The sequence below is a fragment of the Ictidomys tridecemlineatus genome, chromosome 6, assembly GCF_052094955.1.
Source record: "Ictidomys tridecemlineatus isolate mIctTri1 chromosome 6, mIctTri1.hap1, whole genome shotgun sequence".
NCBI lineage: Eukaryota > Metazoa > Chordata > Mammalia > Rodentia > Sciuridae > Ictidomys > Ictidomys tridecemlineatus.
In genome coordinates this window covers 50,495,027-50,516,708 of record NC_135482.1, presented here as the reverse complement: position 1 = coordinate 50,516,708, position 21,682 = coordinate 50,495,027, and the positions used below count along the sequence as shown (strand labels likewise).

At 37.9% G+C, this 21,682-nt stretch overlaps 1 protein-coding gene across 6 annotated transcripts in view; it reads left to right on the top strand.

Moving 5' to 3' along the window:
• Positions 1-21,682, top strand: part of Srgap1 (SLIT-ROBO Rho GTPase activating protein 1) — a 279,415-nt gene that overhangs the window by 154,066 nt on the left and 103,667 nt on the right. For all 6 annotated transcript variants that reach the window (XR_013440538.1, XM_005328689.4, XM_005328688.5 and 3 more), the window contains one exon: positions 2,806-2,868. Coding sequence is in view for 5 of the 6 variants with exons in the window: in XM_005328689.4 (XP_005328746.1) it covers positions 2,806-2,868 (63 nt within the window). In the remaining variant the exon portion in view is untranslated. The remainder of the gene's footprint in view (positions 1-2,805; positions 2,869-21,682) is intronic.

Below are 21,682 nucleotides of genomic sequence, written 5' to 3'. Positions count from 1 at the left end.
TCAGTCCAGTTTTTAACAATCTTTACAGACCACAGGAGTGGTGGTGGGAAGAAGATGGTTAATGGGTAGAAACTGTTCTGTGGCAGGAGGGTATCAAGGTTTTCCCTACTGAAAAAACTCCTCACCAACTTTTCACAAAATCTAAAACTCTTACCAGAGCTCCTGAGGGCCTCTTTCATAAATTGCATGTACCATGTTGGCTTGAGGAATCATCCATTTCCTAATGTGTTTCATTAATTTCTTCTTTACCACTAGTAATAGAATCCCCAAGCAAATGGAACATAGGAAGGTAAGTTTAGTATATGTACCTGTGCAGGAGTAGAAACATAAGAAAAGCCTAAATGTGGAGCACAATATTTGGGGGCCCTTCAAAGTTAGGGGACACCTGGAGGAATCTAAAGGCCTAGGACAGTTCTACAAAGCACCTCTTGCAGAGAATTCAATGGATAAATGCCCTATGAGACCAAAACAAGGGAAAGTATGATGTGGGCATTGCAAACTGGGGAAAAATTAAATAACTATAATATTATTTATTATAATAAATAATATTATAGTGTCTATGCATGTTAGGTCCCATATTAAGTGCTATGTATATTTTGTCCCTTTAATGCTTATAACAACCCTCTGAGGTAGGTGCAATGGCTGTATTTATTTTACAGATCAGGAAACTGAGATATACAGGTATCCAGAGTCCTTACTTTTAGGCATTATGCTATAGTGCTTTCAGATAAACTTAATATATTTCAGGGGACAGGTGAAAGAAAAATATAAGTGTATGCTTGGAAGATTGTAGTCTTTCTCTGATGCTAGATTTCTTCTACCTCACTACCCGCAGTCATATAAAACGTGGAACATACAAAGAACTATCTTGCTTATCCTGTTTGGCCCACAGTAGTCTGGAGGATACTTGTGACCACAAATCAAAGTCTTTAATCTGACCCTAAATATTCTTGGTTTGAGGTTAATTGAACCCAAGGGATTTTTGTTGTTGTCGTTATGTTCTGAAATCTTAGCCAAGAAATATTTTCTTTTCGGACCTGCTACCTGAAACGTAGATAACTGAGCACAGTTACTTGGCCTTTGATCCCATTAGAGAGTTCTAAATTGGTGGCCCAGATCCTTGCATGAAATCTGATATTAAAATAACACCAAGCTGCAATCATAGGAGATTGTAGTGTAATGCGTACGTTCAGGATAACCAAGACTTGGGGAAAATAAATGAGTTTCAGCTGGCTTCATTTGCCCACTGTGACTCTCCTTTCACTCTGGAGTGTCTCCTAGCCCACAGCCTCACATATCAGGGACCCTGCAAAACATAAAACTCCTCTTATGACCAATTGAGGGATTTTAGAAGCTGTCAAAGCTTAGAAAACAGCAGCACTGTCTTCAGGATCCCCAAGAAAACCCAGTGACAAATGCTGCCAGTAAATTTGAATTTCTCTTTCCTGGTGTCATCTTCTCTCAGTATTTTATCTTCCATGAATCTCCAATTCATCACGTTTGGCTTTTTACTGAGTCCTGACCCAAAAACTTTATGTTTGTAGGTGGATTCAATTTCCTTTGAATCCCAACATTTTTTAAAGGGTGGTCTATGGCCTTTCCTTTCTGTCCTTTCAGTAGTGACCAGCAGACCACTTAAGCAAATAGAGTAACTATTTCAGCTATTTCAGGCATACAGTATTTCAGCTTGTTCTTAGATTCATTTAACAAGTATTTGTTTGAAGCTTCTTATGGGCAGCAAGGTCAGAGCTAGGTGAGACCAAGAGCTACCTTAACTTCTGTGTCCTAGATGCTCACTCACTAAGGCAGAATGGATAAAGATATGATCCCTACCCTCAAAACTGATGGTCCAGTAGGAGGCACATGAATGAACGTATAGATATTTCTTGTTACCATCTCACTGCGGATTAATTCTGGTACACAGTTTTTCCATTCTCTGTAGCTGATGACATCGTGAATTCAAAACAGAAAGAAAAAAAAGTTGTTTGAACATGGTTTCCTTTAAACTAACTTACAGATTGTGCTGAAAACAATATTCAAATGCTCTTCTGTCAAACTCTCAGGATGAGCCTAAGGAAGAATATTTTAAATACTGTTTTTCACTAGCAGGGTAGAAGAATGCAACTCTGTGCTTTTGTGTCTTTTAATTAAAAAAAATTGCAGAATTAAAGTATGTGGATTTTAAGTGAACTTCATCTTACTACTTTGAAATTGCTTTCTTCAGATTATAGTCAGTCAGATCCATATTTTGGACAGGAAAGTTAATGTTCGCTTTGTTTTCAAACTTAGCTTTTTGAGAATTTCACTGCAAAATTCCTTTGTGATGATACTGAGGAGGGAGAGACTGAATGCTGGAGGTCATCTTTAATGACTTTAGTCCTGTTGCTCAACTTTGAAGCCAGCATGATGCTTCACCCTGCTTGCTTTTTATCTCTCTTGAAAATCTGATATGGATGGGAGGGGAGCCATCCTGACAGTCCACTTGCCACTTACTTGCTTCTGTCCATCCTGCATTGCTTAGTATTAAGAAGGGCCATTTGGCTGAAGATGTTTATTATACCAGGGACATTCTGGCTTTATCTCTACATATATACACATAATTGTATACATATACATATTTATGTGTGTGTGTATGTAGAGAGAGAAGTATGTAGATATATAGAGAGAGAAATATGCAGATATATATATTTATCCTGTTTTCAGTCAGTGGGACTTTATACATATATATATATATATATATATAATTTATAAACAAGTTTCTGTTACATTTTCAAATATTCTTTCTTAATTTCTTCTTGATTACAGAGCAAAGAGATTGCATTTCAACTTCATGAAGATTTAATGAAAGTTCTTAATGAGCTTTACACGGTAAGCACTTAATTTTTCTTCTTTTGCAAGAATTCTTGGTTTAGCCTTCTGATTTGGAAAAACATTGTTCATTTTATAACTTAATGCAAGCCAGAGTGCCGGTGGGTGCTCGTCTGGTTGAAATATGGGACCAGGTAGATGCGTGCACACCACCATATGCACGTACTGTATTCCTCTGCCTCTCTTCTGATTTGGAAAGATTGTGTGCGTGTGCGCGCACACACACACACACACACACACACACACACAGAATTAGCATACTTTAAGAAACCAGAAGCAAGGTGCTTTATAGGATATTAGTAAGACATGTTTATAATTGGTTGGATTATATGGATCTGTGCACATATTCAATTCCAGAATATTTTGTTAAAAATTGTTGTCATTCTGAGACTTGAGAAATTTAGAGTTGCTTTATTCTGGGTACTTTAATTTCTTTTTCTTTTCTTCCGCTGCCCCTCCCACTTCAGTTCAATTAATTGTTTGGTGAATGGATTAATTTATTAAAATTACTTTTGTGGAGATATCTATTTTTCCTTCTTTATAATAATTTGCTTTAATTAAAAATATTCTATTTAGGTTATTACATATGATCTTAAGAAATTAAATTATTTAAAATGACATTAGAAGAAATATTTCTAGGGTCTGAGAAGGGTGCAAGGAGAGCAGAAAATGGAAATTAACAATTCACAGTATATGCATATTAGGAAATATCCCAGTGTGTCCCATTTAAGTGTACAGTTGATATGTTGACATTATAATAAAATATTTTAAAATAGAAAAACAATTATTTTTAAAACTAATACCAATGATGTAAGTTGGAATTAATGATACGCCATCTAAAATTTTTTATACTGCATTATCATATTTTTAAACATAGATTTCCTTTCAGAGGTTTTGGGGCACTTTTTATTTTAAAAGAATATAACATAATGAGAAATGAGGATATAATTTATCCTAATGATAAATATTTACATTTTTATTGCACAAGATTACTTGAATTTTTCTTTAATAAAAACTAAAACTGAAACATTATTAAAATGTGATTCTTGATTTTTTATTTCAAGTTCTATTTGTTCCTAAAATCCACATGTGTAAAATGTAATTTAATGAATTAAATTTTTAATGTTCCACTGACACTTCTAAATTAAGTTATAAATTAAACTTCTATAAGAGGAGTGATATTTTTACAAAATGAACTTTATTTTTTGTATATGTATGATAAATATGTATTTTTATAAAGCACATTTGCTACCTCCATGTTATAAATTGAATTGATTGACTTCGGCGTGTTAATTCCTCTTTAGAAATGTCAAATTGTATGTGTAACCTGCAAACCCCTCGTGTTATAAGGTCTATCTATAGTCCAATTAATTTTAAAAAGAGTTTTAGATTATAAAGGCCAATTACCTGTCCATACTTGATATGACTTGTTAATTTCTGACAACTCAAGATATGAACCATTTCTGGAAGTATTATCATTTAAAAGTTAAATGAGCATTGTGCTTCTGAGACTTCAAAAGAGAACAAACAGAAATTCTCTTGTTACCTGTCATTGAATTGTTTTAAGATGAGGACTTCATGGTACTTTCCTTGTGGTTCCCTTTGCTTGAACGTTGTTTCATCTAGAAATAGAAACCATCTTAATACTTTAAAAAATAAACAAGTCTGCTGGTTATCACAGCATTATGGACAAAAGCCTGTTGATATTGGTCTGAAACTAGCCAGAGTAGCAGAACATCAAGGTAAACTTGATCATTGCATGCAAGAAAAGTCAGAAAGAGGGCATGAGAATTGTCTCTCAGTGAGGGATGTGTAGAGAGAAATTTCTCCTAGATCCATCCCATTGACTGGACTTAGACATTTAGCAGACTCCACGTAGTTGGATCAAGTTCACTAATACTTTCTCAAACCTCTAATCAACACCAGTCTGAAAGCCTGAAGGAGCCAGATTCCTGGAAAGGCTACCAGGATTTGAGTGACCCTGTCAGAGTCATTTAACTTCTCAGAATCAGTGGAGGAATTAACGGATAGAGAAGAGAGGCAAAGAGGTTTTAATTATGTCATGTGTAGATCACTTTGAGCTCCTGGGGAAATATTTTGCTTTAATGAGAGACACTGTTCAGCCAAGACAAGTGGTCCATTCAACGGAAAAAAGAACTACTTTGCCTACCTACCTACCTCTTTCCCCCAAACCCTCCTTCTTTTCCTTTTTCCCTTCCTCCCTCAAACACACATACTCTTGTTGCTCTAAAAGGAAATGCCCTTTGGTCTTTTCTTGCACTTTATATTCGGATACACCGATTCTTGTTCAGATGAAATCTATGAAGAGTAAGGTGAGTTATGTTTTACACAGTGGACCAAGAGTTCAAGAAGGGTGGTTATCACCATATTCTGGCTAGAAACAAATAAACTGGTTTCATCGTGCATAGAATTTTGTATAGCAGATGATGTACCAATGATTGCTGAAGTTATAGATATAAACCAGGTAGCCTCTAGGAATTGAAGATGCCATTTAATTGCTTGACAGACAAATATTCACTACTCATTCTCAACCCTTGAAATTCCTTGTGAGTTGAAGGTGAACATTGAGAAATATGCTAGCTGCTTTATACCAGTGGAATATTTTAAGTTATGATCAACTTTAGTGGTAGGTGATGGTCTTATGTGTAGGCTTGTTTACTCCAAAATATGGCTTCCACCACAATTGCTGATATTCCAAACTTTGATCAAAAAACTTTATCTCAAATAAAATACAAATGCCCGGGAAAGCAAATAAAAAGAAATGACTTAGGATCACTTCTACTTTAGAACTTAAACTGAATTTGATCAGTTCAGGTTGTCTAGATGATGTGATAGATACATGGTGTGATGAATTATAGATTATATAATAGAACATGAAGTCTGGGCTTGTGAGCAGGAGAAAGAAGATGGTAACTCAGAGTGGTTTCTGAAATAGAAGGAATAGCTTTAAAGTGATGCACCTCCATTTGAATATTTTTGCCCAGTTTTGCTTTTACTTAGGGGAAGCGGGGAAAAATGCCTCAAGATAGTGTCAGGCCTCCATTTGGATTTTTAAACTACCACCAGGGACAGCCAAAGCAGTTAAGATTAAATCAGCCTTGAGTAACAGAGGTGTACTCAAAATAATGGCATGAGAAAAGTAGTTTATATTCTCTCATACATAATAAAAATCCAAAGATGGGCACCCAGAGCTGGTATGTTACATAAAGTTACATAAAGCCATCAAAAATCAGGCTCCTCTCTCTGATAGGCGGATACTAACACACAATAAGGAAGAGGTAGGGAAGAATAAAAGTACTTTGGATTAGACAAAGGAGAGTGAAGGGAAGAGAGAGGGGATAGGAATAAGAAAGACAATAGAATGAATCAGACATAACTTTCGTATGTTCACATATGAATGCACAACCAGTATAACTCCACATCACATACAATCACAAAAAATGGAAAGTTATGTTACATGTATTTATGATACGTCAAAACACATTCTACTTTCATGTATAACTAAAAAGAAAAAATTTTAAAAATCAGACTCCTCCTAATCCACTCTTCAGAGAAGCCCAATTGCAATATTTGTCCTTATGGTTCAATATAGTTCAATAGTTTCTAGAACTTCAACCATTACCTTTGTGTTCCCTGAAACAGAATGGAGAAAAGAAAGAGGGCTGGCCCCTTGTCTTTCAAGGAGACTTAATGAAAGTCTTACATTACTAAACTTTTGCATTCAGCTTATTTATCAGAATTTAGAATATGGTCCTACCAGCCTGCATGGAGATCTGGGAATTACAGTTTTTAACTAGCTAGCTCATTGCTAACCAGTTTTTTTTTTATATAGGGATTCTGACAATTTGAAAAAGAATGGGAGTTATTTATAGATAACTAGTCAATCCTGCCAGAGTGGCTAACATTGATTGTATGTTTATTATGTATGTGTTAGTTTTTGTGCTATACACATTACTTAAACCATCTTAATTGTTATAGCATTGCTAGGAGATGGCTATTCTTGTTTCCTCATTCTACAGATGAAGAACTTAAGAGCTGAGAGAGGCTTGCCCTAGGTTGTACGGTACATAGGAAAGTGGAATTTCAAGTCTGGATCCGGTTCCAGAGCCTATGTCCTTTACTGTCATTTATTTCTGTTGCTATAGTTTTGGGGAACCATTTCTAAATAAGATCTCTAAATGTTAATGCCTCCCCCACAACAAAGAATAATTAAGCAGTTTATCACCTGCTCATTTGTATTTTTTAGCATCCATGGCATTAATGTTGCTTTAGTAAAAAACGTCTTAAGTGAAAATTTGAACATGTGTCTCAATGGCAACCTGTACTTCTTAGAAATGTTAATTTAAATATCTAACAGATGGAACTCATTGTGCAAAAAAAGTGAAAGGGTAAACCAAGATTGTCAGACTCCCTTTTTGAGTCAAATCTGCTAATTCACTTCCTTTTGAGTTGAATACTTAAATGAAAGCTAAAGGATAGAATCAGCTAATTTGAGAGCAAAGAAGCCAGGGCGAGTGTTATGCTATAATGAAACAAAAATGACCAAACTGGCAGTTGGCAAACTTGAATCTGAATCCCAGTTACAGTGACAGCTAGCTTTGTGGCCCTTGCTGGTCATCTGTATTACTGGGTTCTCTAGAGAAACAGAACCAAATAGAGTATGCGAATGTGACTGTGTGTACAAAGTGATGTGTTATAAGGAGCTGGCTCTCCCAGTTATAGAGGATGAAAAGTCCCAGGATCTGCAGTTGGCAATCTGGAGACCCAGGAGAGCAGTGGTGTTAAGTTCCAGTCCAACTCCACATCTGAAATCAAAAAACCAATGTCCCAGCTCAAAGATCATTACACAGAGAGAGTGGATTGTCTCTTAGCCAGCCTTTTTGTTCAATGCAGGCCATCAGTGGATTACATAAGGCCCAGCTACATTGGGAGGGCATTCTGCTTTATTCAATCTACTGATCCAAATATCAATCTTGTCTGCATACATTTTTACATACAGACCCTGAATATGTTTGACCAAATAATCAGGCACCCCAAGGCCTAGTCAAGTTGACACATAGAATTATCCATCATGGCATTGGATGAGGCATCAGAGAAGGGGAAGGGCCAAGGCTTAAATCACAGCCCTGTCACTTTCTGGGTGCATGTGACCCTTTGCCTCGGTTTTTCATCTATAAACTGGAACTCATAATAATGACCAACTCTTAGAGTTAGTAAAAGAATAAACATTGTGAAGACTTATTGATTCATTCAATGCACATTTTTTTTAAAGAAAGATTCTTTTTTTTTTTTAAGAGAGAGTGAGAGAGGAGATAGAGAGAATTTTTAATATTTATTTTTTAGTTCTCGGCGGACACAACATCTTTGTTGGTATGTGGCGCTGAGGATCGAACCCGGGCCGCACGCATGCTAAGCGAGCGCGCTACCGCTTGAGCCACTTCCCCAGCCCTCAATGCACATTTTTGAATGCTTCCTGAGCCAGGCACTTTTCAATGTACTGGCAGTACAGTTGTGAATAAAAATAGACCAAATACTTCCTCTCAGACTTTTATATTCCAATGAGGAGATACAGACAATAAACAAACAACAACAAAAAGTCTAAAATGGCAGGTGTAATAAGCACTAAGAGGAAGAACAAAGCTGAGTTAATACAGGTTAAGCATCCAGAACAATGCCTGGCCACATAGTAGATGCTTACCAAATGTTAGCAATCAGTATCATCCTCCTCATCTCTTCCTCTCTTTCAGTGGAGTGAGGATGGTACCAACTCACAGAGTAAATGCAAAGATCAAGGCTGATGTTAATATTAATTACAGATGGTTTTCACATATAGACAAGCAGAGTATTCTTTATCCAAAATGCTTTGAGACCAGAAGTTTTTCAGATTTGAGGGTTTTGTAGATTTTGAAATAGTTTCATAGACTTTATTTGTTGAACATCTTTAATCCAAAAATCCAAAATGCTTCAAAATCCCCCACATTTTTGAGCATCTTGTCAGCACTCAAAAACTTGGGAAATTCAGGGCTGGGGCTGGGGCTCAGTGGCGGAGTGCTTGCCTAGCCTGCATAAGGCACTGGATTTGATCCTCAGCACTACATAAAAATAAAAAAACAAATAAAATAAAGGCATTCTGTCCATCTACAACTACAAAATAAAAAATCAGATTTTGGATTTTCAGAGTAATGATTCTCAACCTATGTGTGCATGTGGTTTTGTTATTGTTTTTGCTTCAGTGAATATTTGTTCAAAAAGAACAAGGAAGATAACTATTCTAAGAAAACTGAATCAATAGTAAATGTTAGTAGGTCTGTACTGAGGAGTAGGATAGTGAAAGGTAAAAATAAACAATGATGACACAAAGGTTACAAGGAGCATTCCAACCAAAATTTTCCTTCATTTAGCCCAGCAAAACATCATCATGAGAACATAATGATTTTTAAGTAATGATTTTTAGCTTGTCCCAATATCAAAATCTCAACAGGGTATGCAATATTCTTTTAATTACAAATAGTAATTTGCAATTATTTGCCCTCCATTAATTCTTTGCCTTGCCTAGGCTCCACAGCATTTTTACGAAATAGAGTTTATGTCCTCAGTAAGCTAATTCTAATAAAGATTAACACAGAAGTCATGACAAATGCACATGAAATTGATTGTTCATTACGTGTCATTGATTATCACACCCTCTGTGCATCGCTGGCACACATGGCTAGCCAGACCTGAGGTCATTCATCCTCAAGTCCCATTAAATCACAAGGAAAAGAGCTGAGGAGAACCAGAAGATTGATTCCACCCTTACCATCAATCAAGCCCATTATCTGTTCATTTCTCACGCCAGCCCTAAGAGGCAGGTATCCTAATTCCAGTTTTACAAACAGGAAACGGGACTCTAAATAATTAGCTCAGGATCACATAGGCAATAAATGACTCTTCTAAAATCTAAACCCAGTTCTGTTTCCAAAGCCCATCGACTCCCCATTAGACAATTATCTAGGGAAGTCTGTGCAGGGGAAGAGAAAAAAGCCGGGGTGGATGGAAACTGATCTAAAGAATAGATGGGATTCAAGGTAAAACACCTTTTGCTTATAAAATCTTTTCCAGACTGTTCTATGAGTTACAAAATGGACACACCCACATGATTTTGCCTGTTTGGGTTCAATATTAGGATGTGTTCATTCTGAGTACCTCTTAAAGACAGACATCTAGCTTTACTACCTGTGAAGGTGTCAACTTTGCCTGTCAACGGCTACTGCTGAGAATCCACTGTCCAGTTGCTGGTTTTCTTTCTTCTACCTAACAAATGTAAATGGTGGGTAGAACCCATTCCAGAGACAGCTTCAAACCGAAGAGGCTGCCCAGCAATTTGTTCCAGGAGTTTTTTGGGAAACAGAATTGCCAGTGAGCTCAGAATCCACTCTGGCCTTTACCACATAAAAAGAGCTACTTATTTTTTTAGAGGAAAGATGCTGCTTATTATATTGAGCTCTTCCTTTAAAACTCGGGCTCAGAGGACTGTCAAGGACAGCTTTCCATTGGATTCCCTGAGCCTCCCGCAAGCCTGGAGCTAAGGCTTCCTCTCTAAAAGGGAAACAGCCCCAAGGCAAGGTTGAAAAGTCACTGTGAAAGAGCTCCAGACACTTGCCACCTGACATCAGAAGATTTTTTTCTGAGTGAGCCTCAAAGAGGTTTTTATTTTGTTTTTTAGTTTTTAGTTAAGTATTTATTTTAGCTCAAGGGCATTTCGAGTATTTGAAATATATATTTCCGTAGTGGAAATGAAAATTCACTCCTTAGAGAGGACTGCAAAAATGTCTGTATCTCAGAACAAAACACTAAACAAAGGGAAATACGGAGTAAAACTTACATTAAAAAGCTCCCAAATTGTAAACCTCTTTGGAATACTACATCCTCCATGATGCCACCTGGGGAACTTTTTTTCAAGCCTATCTATTTCTAGATCATGGGTGGACGAAGTGTTTCCAAGGGCTTCCATTGCCAGACACTTGGATGGAAAGAAAGAGGATCATATGACTTCCTGCCAACAACCTCTGAATTCTAATCTTGGCTTTGACACAGACTGACTTTGGGAATTTAACCAACTTCCTTTTTCTGGCCAAATGATTGGATTTTATAAGATTACCATTTCAAGGAACCATAATGACAGCTTTTTGATAAGAACTTTAATGTAGATGTCTCTTAGGACATCTTGTTAATTAATAATGCCAACTGCTCCCTAGCTTCTGCATGGAGTTATTTTCTTAATAAGGTTTGAAACTTAGTTAATGTTGGTGCTTTTGGACGACAGGTATAGTTGTTTATAAGTGTGAACAATATGAACTCTTCTCCCCCCAAAAAATATTTGGCTTAAAAATGAAAATGTTAGCCAGGCACAGTGGCGCACACCTGTAATTCCAGTGGCTCAGAGGCTGAGGCAGGAGGATCAAAAGTTCAAAGCCAACCTCGGTAAAAGTGAGGCGCTAAGCAACTCAGTGAGACTCTTTGTCTCTAAATATAATACAAAATAGGGCTGAAAATTAGTGGCTCAGTGTTCAAGTGCCCCTAAGTTCAATCCCCAATAACCACCCTCCACCCCCAACAAAGAAAAGTGTTCAAATAATCTACTAAAACAAAACAAAAAAATGTACAAAATATTTCATATTAAGAATCTTTGTCACTGGGCATAGTGGCACATGCCTGCAATCCCAGCAGTTCAGGAGGCTGAGGCAGAAAGATCACAAGATAAAAGCCAGCCTCAGCAATTTAGCAAGGCCCTAAGTAACCCAGGGAGACCCTGTCTCCAAATTAAAAAAAAAAAAAAAGAATTTTTTTTTTTTTAAAGGGCTGGGGATGTGGCTCAGTGGTAAAGCACCCCTGGGTTCAATCCCTGGTCCAAAAAAAAAAAAAAGAATCTTTGTCAACAAAGTACTTTATCCCACCGATTATGTTCTAAAATATAGTATTATAGCTTTTAAATGATTAGGATGCTTTCATGACACACATTTTAATCAGAATGGTTTGTTTTTATTGGGTAATTAAGATTCTTAACTTTGTTTACCATTATTCATCAAAGCTTTATATATTTATATATATATGTATAAAACATATGTGATTTAAATATAATACTAAATATATACGACACATGCCAAAACAAAGAATAAATTATGGGCATTTTCCTTGAATTTAATCTCTCAAAATAGACCAGGAATGTTGACCAGTATTAGTGTAAAAATATCATGTGTAGCAAATCAAGATCTAAACCAGTTGTACCAGAGGATACAATTAAACCTCTGTTAGTTCATGATTTTCTAACTCACGTGATAATCTGAATTTAATATTGTTGTAGGCCGATAGAATTTTAGCATTATAGGGGCCTTTAGAAATTATCAAATTAACCTCCTCGTTTTGGAAGAATATCACAAAACCTAGAAATATTAAGTGATCTACTAAAACCCCAGAACTAATTTATAGCCAGGCTGGAACTGAACTCAGACTTTGTTTTAATTCAGAATAGTAAGTAGGTTCCTGGGAGGTGTGTGCTGCTGTGCCAGTACTGGTTCAGGGTTTTCACCATGGCAGAAGTGCTAAAGTAAGGACATGATAACAACTAACCTTTGTGCCAGGTACTATTTTAAGCATTTTACATAATTAGCTCTTAAAATTCTTGCAGTAGTCCTATGAGGTATGCAAGGCACACAGATATGTGGTACCTTGCCCAAGATCACACAGCAAGGAAGTCTCAGACCAGGCTGAGTCTGTGTTCTTAGCCTAGTACTCTACTCTCTTTTTATTAGTGGGATAAGGTAAAACAGATCATTACAGTTTACCCCTCTATATCGATGGGTTCTGCATCTGTGAATTCAACCAACCATAGATCAAAAATATTTGGAAGAAAAATAGCGTCTCTACTGAACACATAGAGACTTTGTGCTCTTGTTGTTTCCTAAACAATACAGTGTAACTATTTACATAGCGTTTACATTGTATTAGGTATTCTAAGTTATGTAGTGATGATTTAAAATATACAGGAGGATGTGTGTAGGTTATATGAGAATAGTGTGCCCTTTTATATAAGAGGATTGAGCATCAACATAGACTTTGGTACCCAGAAGGGGTTGTAGAACCAAGCCCCTGTGGACGACCGTCACATACCAACAGACAGCTTCAACCAGAGGGCTGTGGAGATCCAAAGAGAGGATACATTCAGGATTGAGAAAAAAAAAAAAAAAAAGCAGAGAGGAAAGGGTCTGGAAACGGACTTCAAAGGTTAGCCAGGCTTTCAGTAACAGGAGAGATGAAAGAAGGTTAAAGGCATTGAAGGAGCAGCCTGAACCAAGGCACAGAGTGAGAAAAAGCAAAAGACACATTCGTAGAATTTCCCTCTGGAGCCACTGGAGCCACATGGAGGAAGAACATCAGGAGTTGAATATTTTCAAGACAGTTACCAAAATGAGATTATAAAAAAAAAAGCAATAATATGGACAGACACCCAGTCAAAAATGGTTTGAGAATTCAGAAGGCTTCTTGCACAGATTAACAAAGGTCTCTCACTTTTCTTCTTTTTCTTCTCTTGAATAAATGAAATAAGAAGTATTCTGTTTGAGACATAGAGGCTATGTCTTAAATTCCAAACTATTATTCATTAAAAGAAAAGGATTCCATAGGAGTTTCCATTTTAGTTGAAGTTACAATTTTTTTTTTTTTTAATGCAAGATCTCACTAAGTCGCTTTGGATCTTGCTAAATTGCTGAGCCTGGCCTCAAACTTGTGATCCTCCTGCCTTAGCTTCTTGAGTAGCTGGGATGACAGGCATGCACCAACCAAGCCCAGTTCCAACCTGCAATTCCAAGAGTGTGAAGCTTTTTTGATTTTAAGATTCCAAATGTCTTATGTCCTCTGTTTAAATATTTTATAGACTAGACCTTGTAACTTAGATATCTCATGCACACATGAAACATTCAAGATGAGTGAAACATTTTCCTGAAAAGAACTAAACACTTAAAGTTGCAGGTGACTTTGAAATTCAAGTAATTTGGTGGCCTTTCATTATGCATGTGCTTTCCCCTTCAATATTACTAAATGCTCAAAACTTTTCCTTTGCCACCAAAGGCTATTGTTTAGTCTCTGCTGCCACTGTGTTCATTGTGGCACTGATTAGTATGTATTCGTGTATTCTGTGTGCACGTTTGGGCGTTTTTGGTTTTTTTCAGTCGATTAAACTTGTATATCAGTGCCTCTGCAGAATTAATATGAAATCTCCTTTTTGATACATTTCCTTTTTTCCTCAACAACCTTCTTTATCATTGACTTTCTCTATTGACTTTTTTGGGCAAAGATTAAGTCTCTTTGTAGCTCAGTTTCTTTGTTACATAAAACAAAGACCATCCCTTTGCTCCCAGCCTCTCAGGTGTCTGAGAATAAGTGAGCATTGCTGGGTAGGGCTATTATGTGCTTACTATTCAGGCTGCTACAAAAAAAAAAAAAAAAACACAGACGGGGAGCTTATAAACAACAGAAATTTATTTTTTCACAGTTTTGGAGTCTGGAAAGTCCAAAAATCAAGACATTAGCAGTATCAGTATCTGAAGAGGATTTGCTTTTTGGCACTTAGTACCTTCTTGCTGTCTTCCCAGGGTAGAAGGGAACAGAGATCTGTCACAGTCCTCTTTTATAAGAGCACTAGTTCCATTCATGAGGGCTCTGCCCCCATGACCTAGTCACCTCCACCATGTTCCTCTGCATCATCTAGGAAGTTAGAATCCCAATTGTGAATTTGGAAAGATACAAATATTCAGACCATAGCAAATACAATAGAAGCCTGGGCATGTTTTGGTCAGATTTTTTCATTGCTGCAACTAAAAGACCCAATCAGAACAAATATAGAGGAGAAAAAGTTTATTTGGACCCACGGTTTCAGAGGTCTCAATGCATAGACAGCAGACTTCATTCCTTGGGGCTCGAGGTGAGGCAGGACATCATGGCGGAAGAATGTGGCAGAGGTAAGCAACTCACATGATGATCAGGGAAGCAGAAAGAGTGACTCCACTTGCCAAATACAAATATATACCCCAAAGCCACAGCCCCCCAATCCCCACCTCCTCCAGCCACACCCTACCACTTCAGTTACTACTCAGTTAATCCCTATTAGGGGATTAATTCACTAATTGGGTTAAGGCTCTCACAACCCAATCATTTGTCCTCTAAACCTTCTTCCATTGTCTCACGTGAGCTTTTGGGGAAAACCTCACATCCAAACCATATCAGGCATTTTATTAATTATAATGGTAAATTTATTATTAATTAACATGGTAAAAAGCAAAACTAGGATTTGAACCCACACAGCCTGACTTCTAGATTTAAATACTAGATTGTTCTGAAATGGAATGGATTATCTTCTAAGATAGTGTTCTTTTTTGGAGGGCAGATGCCTAGCAAGTAGGAGAAAGGGGTTGCGACTTATAAAGTTCTACAATTTTTGGAATTCAATTATTTGTCAAAGATTTGTCCCAAATCTCAGAATTGTGTTCTGTCTCTAAGTCAGATAAATAGAGAGTACCAAAAGCACTGTTGCCTCTGCTCTAAAATTGTTATAGGATCATCTCTACTGCGCCTAAGTCATATATACCAAGTGGCTGGAGATGGTTCTTTCAGCAAACATGAAAGTCCTGGGAAAAATGCACAGCTCATGTAGAGTTCCGCAATTCAGGAGCCAGGCATAGTCTGGGGTGCCAGGCTACAGAGAGGTCTTCATTCTGGAGGCTTCCAGAAGATGCAGACTTCTGAACTCAGTGATAAAAGACAGCAGGAACAGGCATTCCAAGAAGGAGGAGAGTGTGAAGGAAAGCACAGGTGTGTGCCTGTATGGGGAACTCCATCACTTGGGTATAGCAAATATGAGCAAATGAAAAAATAAATGGAGCCTTACATTGGGCACTCAAAGTCCCCTGCCCTTGCTAGACTCTCTTTACCTCACCACAGTGAAATTTTTAAAAAAATTTTTTTAGTTGTTGATGAACCTTTATTTTATTCATTTATTTATATGTTGTTCTGAGAATCGAACCCAGTGCCTCACATATGCTAGGCAAGCGCTCTACCACTGAGCCACAATCCCAGCCCCCATAGTGAAATCTTGAGAGACAAGTGAAGAAAAATAATCTTTCACAAAATTAGAATGTATTGAATAAAATAATATTTATTTCACAGAGCAGTCTTTGGTAATTGTAATGTAGGTACGTATTGTAGTATTATACCAAATTGTTAATTATGCTTATGCAAAGTTATCTTTTGAACTAAAGAATAGTATAAACTAATTAAAAAAAACATAATTGGATTTTTAGTAGTATAATATTAGTGAAATCACATAGGACAAGGCCTATTTATGGTACATAGTAGGGAGCTTCAGAAATTTTTTGTTGAATATGTATGTCCATCCTTAGACCATAAGCAAAACTAATAACCACATTCATGACTCAAAACCTTAAATTAGAAACTGCCTCTAATACTTCTAGAAATAGAGCAAGCTCAGATTGAGATTAATAAATACAGTTTACTCATTAAAAATAGAAACATTTTCTTTTTAATGAGGCATAAAATAATTTCATTAAATAGTTTTATTAAAGTAGCAAAATCTTATGAAACTAATTATAATTTATATTAGTGTTTCAAAATTATTGTTCAGTTTAATATTTTGAAAATGACTAATGCCCTATTTTACCTTAAATTTAACAAATCAAAAATAGAAGCGTGTTGCATATCAGTATGTCAGCCCTACACCTAGCAGAACCTTCTTGAGTTTTTCTCCTTAATGAGCACTTGATGATTGATCAATAATCAGTTGGGGAGCTAATTAAAGCCACTAGAGTGATAGATGGCCCCGAGTAAGGTTCATCAATATAGCAGTATGCTAGACAGACTATGGGGACATTGTTCATTTGGGAGTATTTTCTGTAAGGCAAGGCAGCTGAGTTATGGTCTCAGAGGCCCAAGGAGAATTCTAGAGAATCTTCTATCCCTGGCATATCATAGTGTACTGCTTGCTGTCTCAAGTCAACAGAAGCAGAAGGAGATAATTAGTATAATTTGTTGTTACACTTGTGTTTCTTTTAGGTTAAAATTTATCTGCCATCTACACTGACACTAAAAAAATTTAAAAAGGCCCCTTTAACCACTAAGAAGTATATGTACTTCCCCAAATGATAAATCTGTATAGTATTGTTACAATTCAGATTCATATCTAAAATCCTGGAGTCAGTAGAAGTTTAAAGTTGGAAAAGGCCTAAGAGATCACATGGACCAACCACCCTCCATGTAAGTGAAAAATCCTTGCCCAGGATCACACAGGCATGCACAGGGGACTGAGGACTAAAAACCCTCAGAAATCTAAGATAGGGGGAGCCTTGTAGGAACACTGGCTCCTGAAGATGGGGACAAAAACAATCATCTCTAGAAGAAAAAAAAAAAAATAGGAATGACAGCCTGGATGCTATTTTCATATTCAGGCAGCTCCTGACTCAGGATAGTTTAACTTGATTTTTGACTTTCTGACAGTGCAGAAACGACAGGCATTCAGTACAAACCGTACTTTAAATTTGGGATTCTGATATTTTCCCCAACTTAGCCACATGCAGTACAATCCTCTCTCGTGATGCTGGGCAGCGGCACAAGCCATCACCCTAGCCCAGCCGCACAATCAGGAGGGGAAACAACCAATTCTCTATGGGGTGCTGCGTTGCCAGAGTTTTGGGGATATTGTGTTTTGTTTTCACATCGCATCATGACTACAAAGTGCCCATCTGTCTGTGTTCATGAGATCTTCAACACTTGATTATAAAATAGGCTTTGTGTGAGATGATTTTGCACAACTGCAGGCTGATGTAAGTGTTCTGAGCAGGCCAGGCTGAGCTGTAACATCATTCAGAGGTGAGGTGTATTAAATGCATTATTGACTCATGATATTTTCTACATATAATAAATTTATAAGGATGTAATTGTATTCTGAGTTGAGGAGCATCTATACTACTCAATGTCATCCTACTCCATTTCCTCTAAACCTTATCAAATATTCCCTTTGTAAAGGATATATGAAAATTCTCTTGGAAAGAAGCCTTCTGGCCCCAGAAGTTATGTGATGGGTCTTTCCTTCTGTGGTCGTGGCTCTACGTTTTCCTTCCTCTTTAATTCCACACTTGTCAGTGGTTCTGAGCTGTTGATTTGGTGATTTCCCACATTGTGGTTCTAGAGAGAGAGAGACCTCCCGTTGTCATGTTGTCACCTCTAATAGATGAGGCCACACTGAGCCTAGCATCAGAAAGGCAGAGTTTATAGAGATATTTTGCAACATAATAGGGCCAGAATCCAGGTGTGCTGTTTTGTAGACCAAAGCTCTTTCCTTTAAAAATGCTACTGTGTATAATTACTCCTGAAACAAGATCCTTAACACTACACTGAAGAGAATGTAATTGTTTTCATGACTTTTATTAGCCTGACTTCCTCCCTTTGCAGTGTTCTCTGTCCTTCCCTGTGTTTTGTTCATTTTCTGCATCTCCGTTGCCCTGTTATTTGGTTGGTTGGCAGTCCCTGCACAGCAAGATCCAGAGACCCAGACAGTGCCTTTTGTTCAAAGCATTTGTTTCGACTATAAATATAATTTGAGGATAAATTCAGACTGTTATGCTGATTTTGTTTCAATGGAGCCACAATGTACCTCAAGTTTTCTTTGATAAACAAGCTGAAAAGACAGCATTTCATCCTATGTGATTGTCATGTTGGCCTGTTTGCTCATTGTTATGGTTTAAATGTAAGGTGATGTGGGAGACAATGCAAGAAAGTTTAGAGATGAAATGATTGGGTTACGAGAGCCTTAACCTAATCAGTGCATTAATCCACTGATGGATTAACTGGATGGTAACCATAAGCAGGTAGGGTGTGGCTGGAGGAGGTGGGTTATTGCAGGCATATATTTGGGGGCTATATGTTTTGTCCCTGTAGAGTGGAGGTCGCTCTCTCTATTACCCCTGGTGACATGTCCCCAGCTGCTTTCCTCTACCACGTGCTTCCACCAGGATGCTCTACTTTATCTCAGGCTCTGAAGAATGGAGTCAGCCATCTGTGGACTGAGACCTCTGAAACCATAAGCCCCAAAATAATCTTCCTCCTCTAATGGTTCTTGTCAGGTATTTTGGCTGCAGTGGTGAAAAAGCTGATTAAAACCCTCATTCTAAAGAATGAGTGCTGAAATTCTTAACATATGTAAAAAGAAATATTGCTAACTTCCTCCCTTTTACCTTTTTAGAAATAATAATCCTTCGAATCATGGAGAAATCATTATTTATTATTAATGAATTCTTTTATGGTAGTTTTTTTTTTCCTCAAATTTCAGTAGTTGGCATTTACTGCGTGGTTATCATGTGTCAACCTCTTTCTTCTGTGCTCTTTGTGTGTGTTAACACATTTAGTCCTCCCAACTACCCTACACAGCAACACTGGACGTTCAGTTTCACTATGAGGAAATTGAAGGCACAGAAAGATTAAATCATGTTGGGGTGAAAAGAACTTTCTGTCTACCTCTTGGATAATTTGAGACTATAAAACAGACAAATTAACAGGAGAGTATGTGAGAATCACACCAAGTATGAAAACTCAAAATAGGACCAGATGGTTAAAGCTTAAATACCTTCTTCATAGTGGGGAGGGAACTAGGGCCTGTCAGCGTTTTGGAGATAAATGAATGAGCCTGAAGAACAGATATGGCGTGGCACAAAGTCCATCTGGGCTCTGGTGTGAGGTTTGACTTTCAGTCCCTTCTGCGATGTGGACTTTCATCTTCCTCAGTTGAGAAAATAACAAGAAGATAGAAGGCAAGTCCATTGTTCCCTTTTGGTGCATCCAGTCTTCAGGTAATTAGGGAGCTTTGGAGAAGAGCTCTTCCCTGCCTCTGCTGCTCCCTAGGTGCTCTCAGTCTGAAATCCCAAGCAGCATATTTTGCGTGTCATTTTTCTGAGCCTCAACAGTTACTTGGCCACGATCCCACAGCCAGAAAGTACAGAGGCAGAATTCAAGCCCAGGCAGGCTATCTTAGGGGTCTGAACTCTTAATCATCAGTATAGTGACTCTGAAGGTGACTTCTTCTATAAATGTTACTTTGCAAATACAGTTAGGCTTTGTGAACTCTTGTTTTCATTGGCGTAAGAACATTCCAGACGCAGGGAGAGGAGATGGGCGTGTGAAAATTCATCATTGTGACAGTCCTAACTGACCACTTGGAGTCTCAGGGATCAGCACCTTTTTTAGCCCAGATGTCACAAAAGAGAATAAAAATTACTGTCTGGGGTCATGCACAGGACTTAAGTGGGAGGAGAGGGGTGGAAGACAAAGAGTTCCATTGTTGATATTGGCTGAGTAGCATTCATGTTAAGGGTTTGGTTTCTCCTGCCGTTACGTTCTTTATATAGGTAAAATATACTCCCACACCATTTTTCTCCCTAAACTTAAATTTAAGCTGATTTAAAAGAAGCCTGGAAATCCTTCTCTTAAGTCCCATTCAGCCTACCCTTAAGTCCACAACTGCCCCCACTCCCACCTCTGTTTTATATCGAAAGCAGGCTTTCTCTGTGTCTTCCCCCTTGAAGCCTAGCACAGTGCCTGACATATGGACACTCAAGGGCTCATTGGTAGATGAATAAATGCATGTCACCATATATTACTCCCCGAAACTTGTGCTGACAACCAGCTAATTTAACAATAACTGTTATGATGTCCATGTAATTCAACAATAACTGTCAATGTATGTTGAAAATGTGCATTCCAGATAGGCTGGAAGGTTTCTTCAAAATATGAATTCATATAGTATGTTTTATGAACAGGTAGGAGTCTGAGTATTGAACTCCTAGGCTTCCCTCCCTGATCTTTTAGATTAATTTTTAAGAGGTTTTTGGCTAGCCTGAATCTCAGCTGGAAACAGTGAGAAAATCTGACATTTGTCTGCCTTTGTTGCACCTCAGATTTCCCAGCTGCCTTTGAGAGATGGGGATGGGCACCTGTGTGAAGCCAGGTAATCTGGTCCCAAAGCCTGAACTCTTACTTCTACATCAGACCTTAGAAACTGCCAAGAATGAGCACTACCCACCATGCTATGTGCTTCCCTGCATTGCCAATTAATCCCCACTTGCCATGGAGGAACGAGGTTTAAGGAGGCTAAGAAACTGCCCCGTTAGGCTGCAGTCCTCGAACTCAAATCCAAGAACTCCAGAAGTCATGTTCTTCACCAGAACTGGCTGAGTCACCAAAGAGCAAGAGGCTGGAGATGGCAGGCATAGAGATGCTGGTATACCATGTCCTAAGTGCGCTTAAGTGAAGTCCTGCTGCTGCCCTGATCTAGAATAAGCCCCCAGAGTCTTAGGGTGGCTGAGCAGAGGCCATAACCTGGAGGGCAGGACTTGGGATGTACAGGCCCCTGGAAGAACCAGGCTCCTTGCATTGCAGCTGTAGGGATCCCCTAAGGGTGTCCTGTGGCCTTTTCTTCTCTTTGAACCTGAGCACCTCCTGGGAAACAGTAGAAATGGGCTTCTAAGTCTGTGGTCCTACCCAGGTGGTATTGTTAAAATGGTACTCGAAGACACAGTTATAATTAGAACCCTCAGTACATTGATTATAGAAAGTGGATCTTGATCTTAGGTTGTTGAGAATTAAAGCAAACTAAATAATGTCATTTCTCAGAAGGGCTTTTAGTGATTGATGAATTTAGTGAAGCAGCAGGCTATGGAGTTAGGAAATATTTTCACGAACATATTGCTTCTCA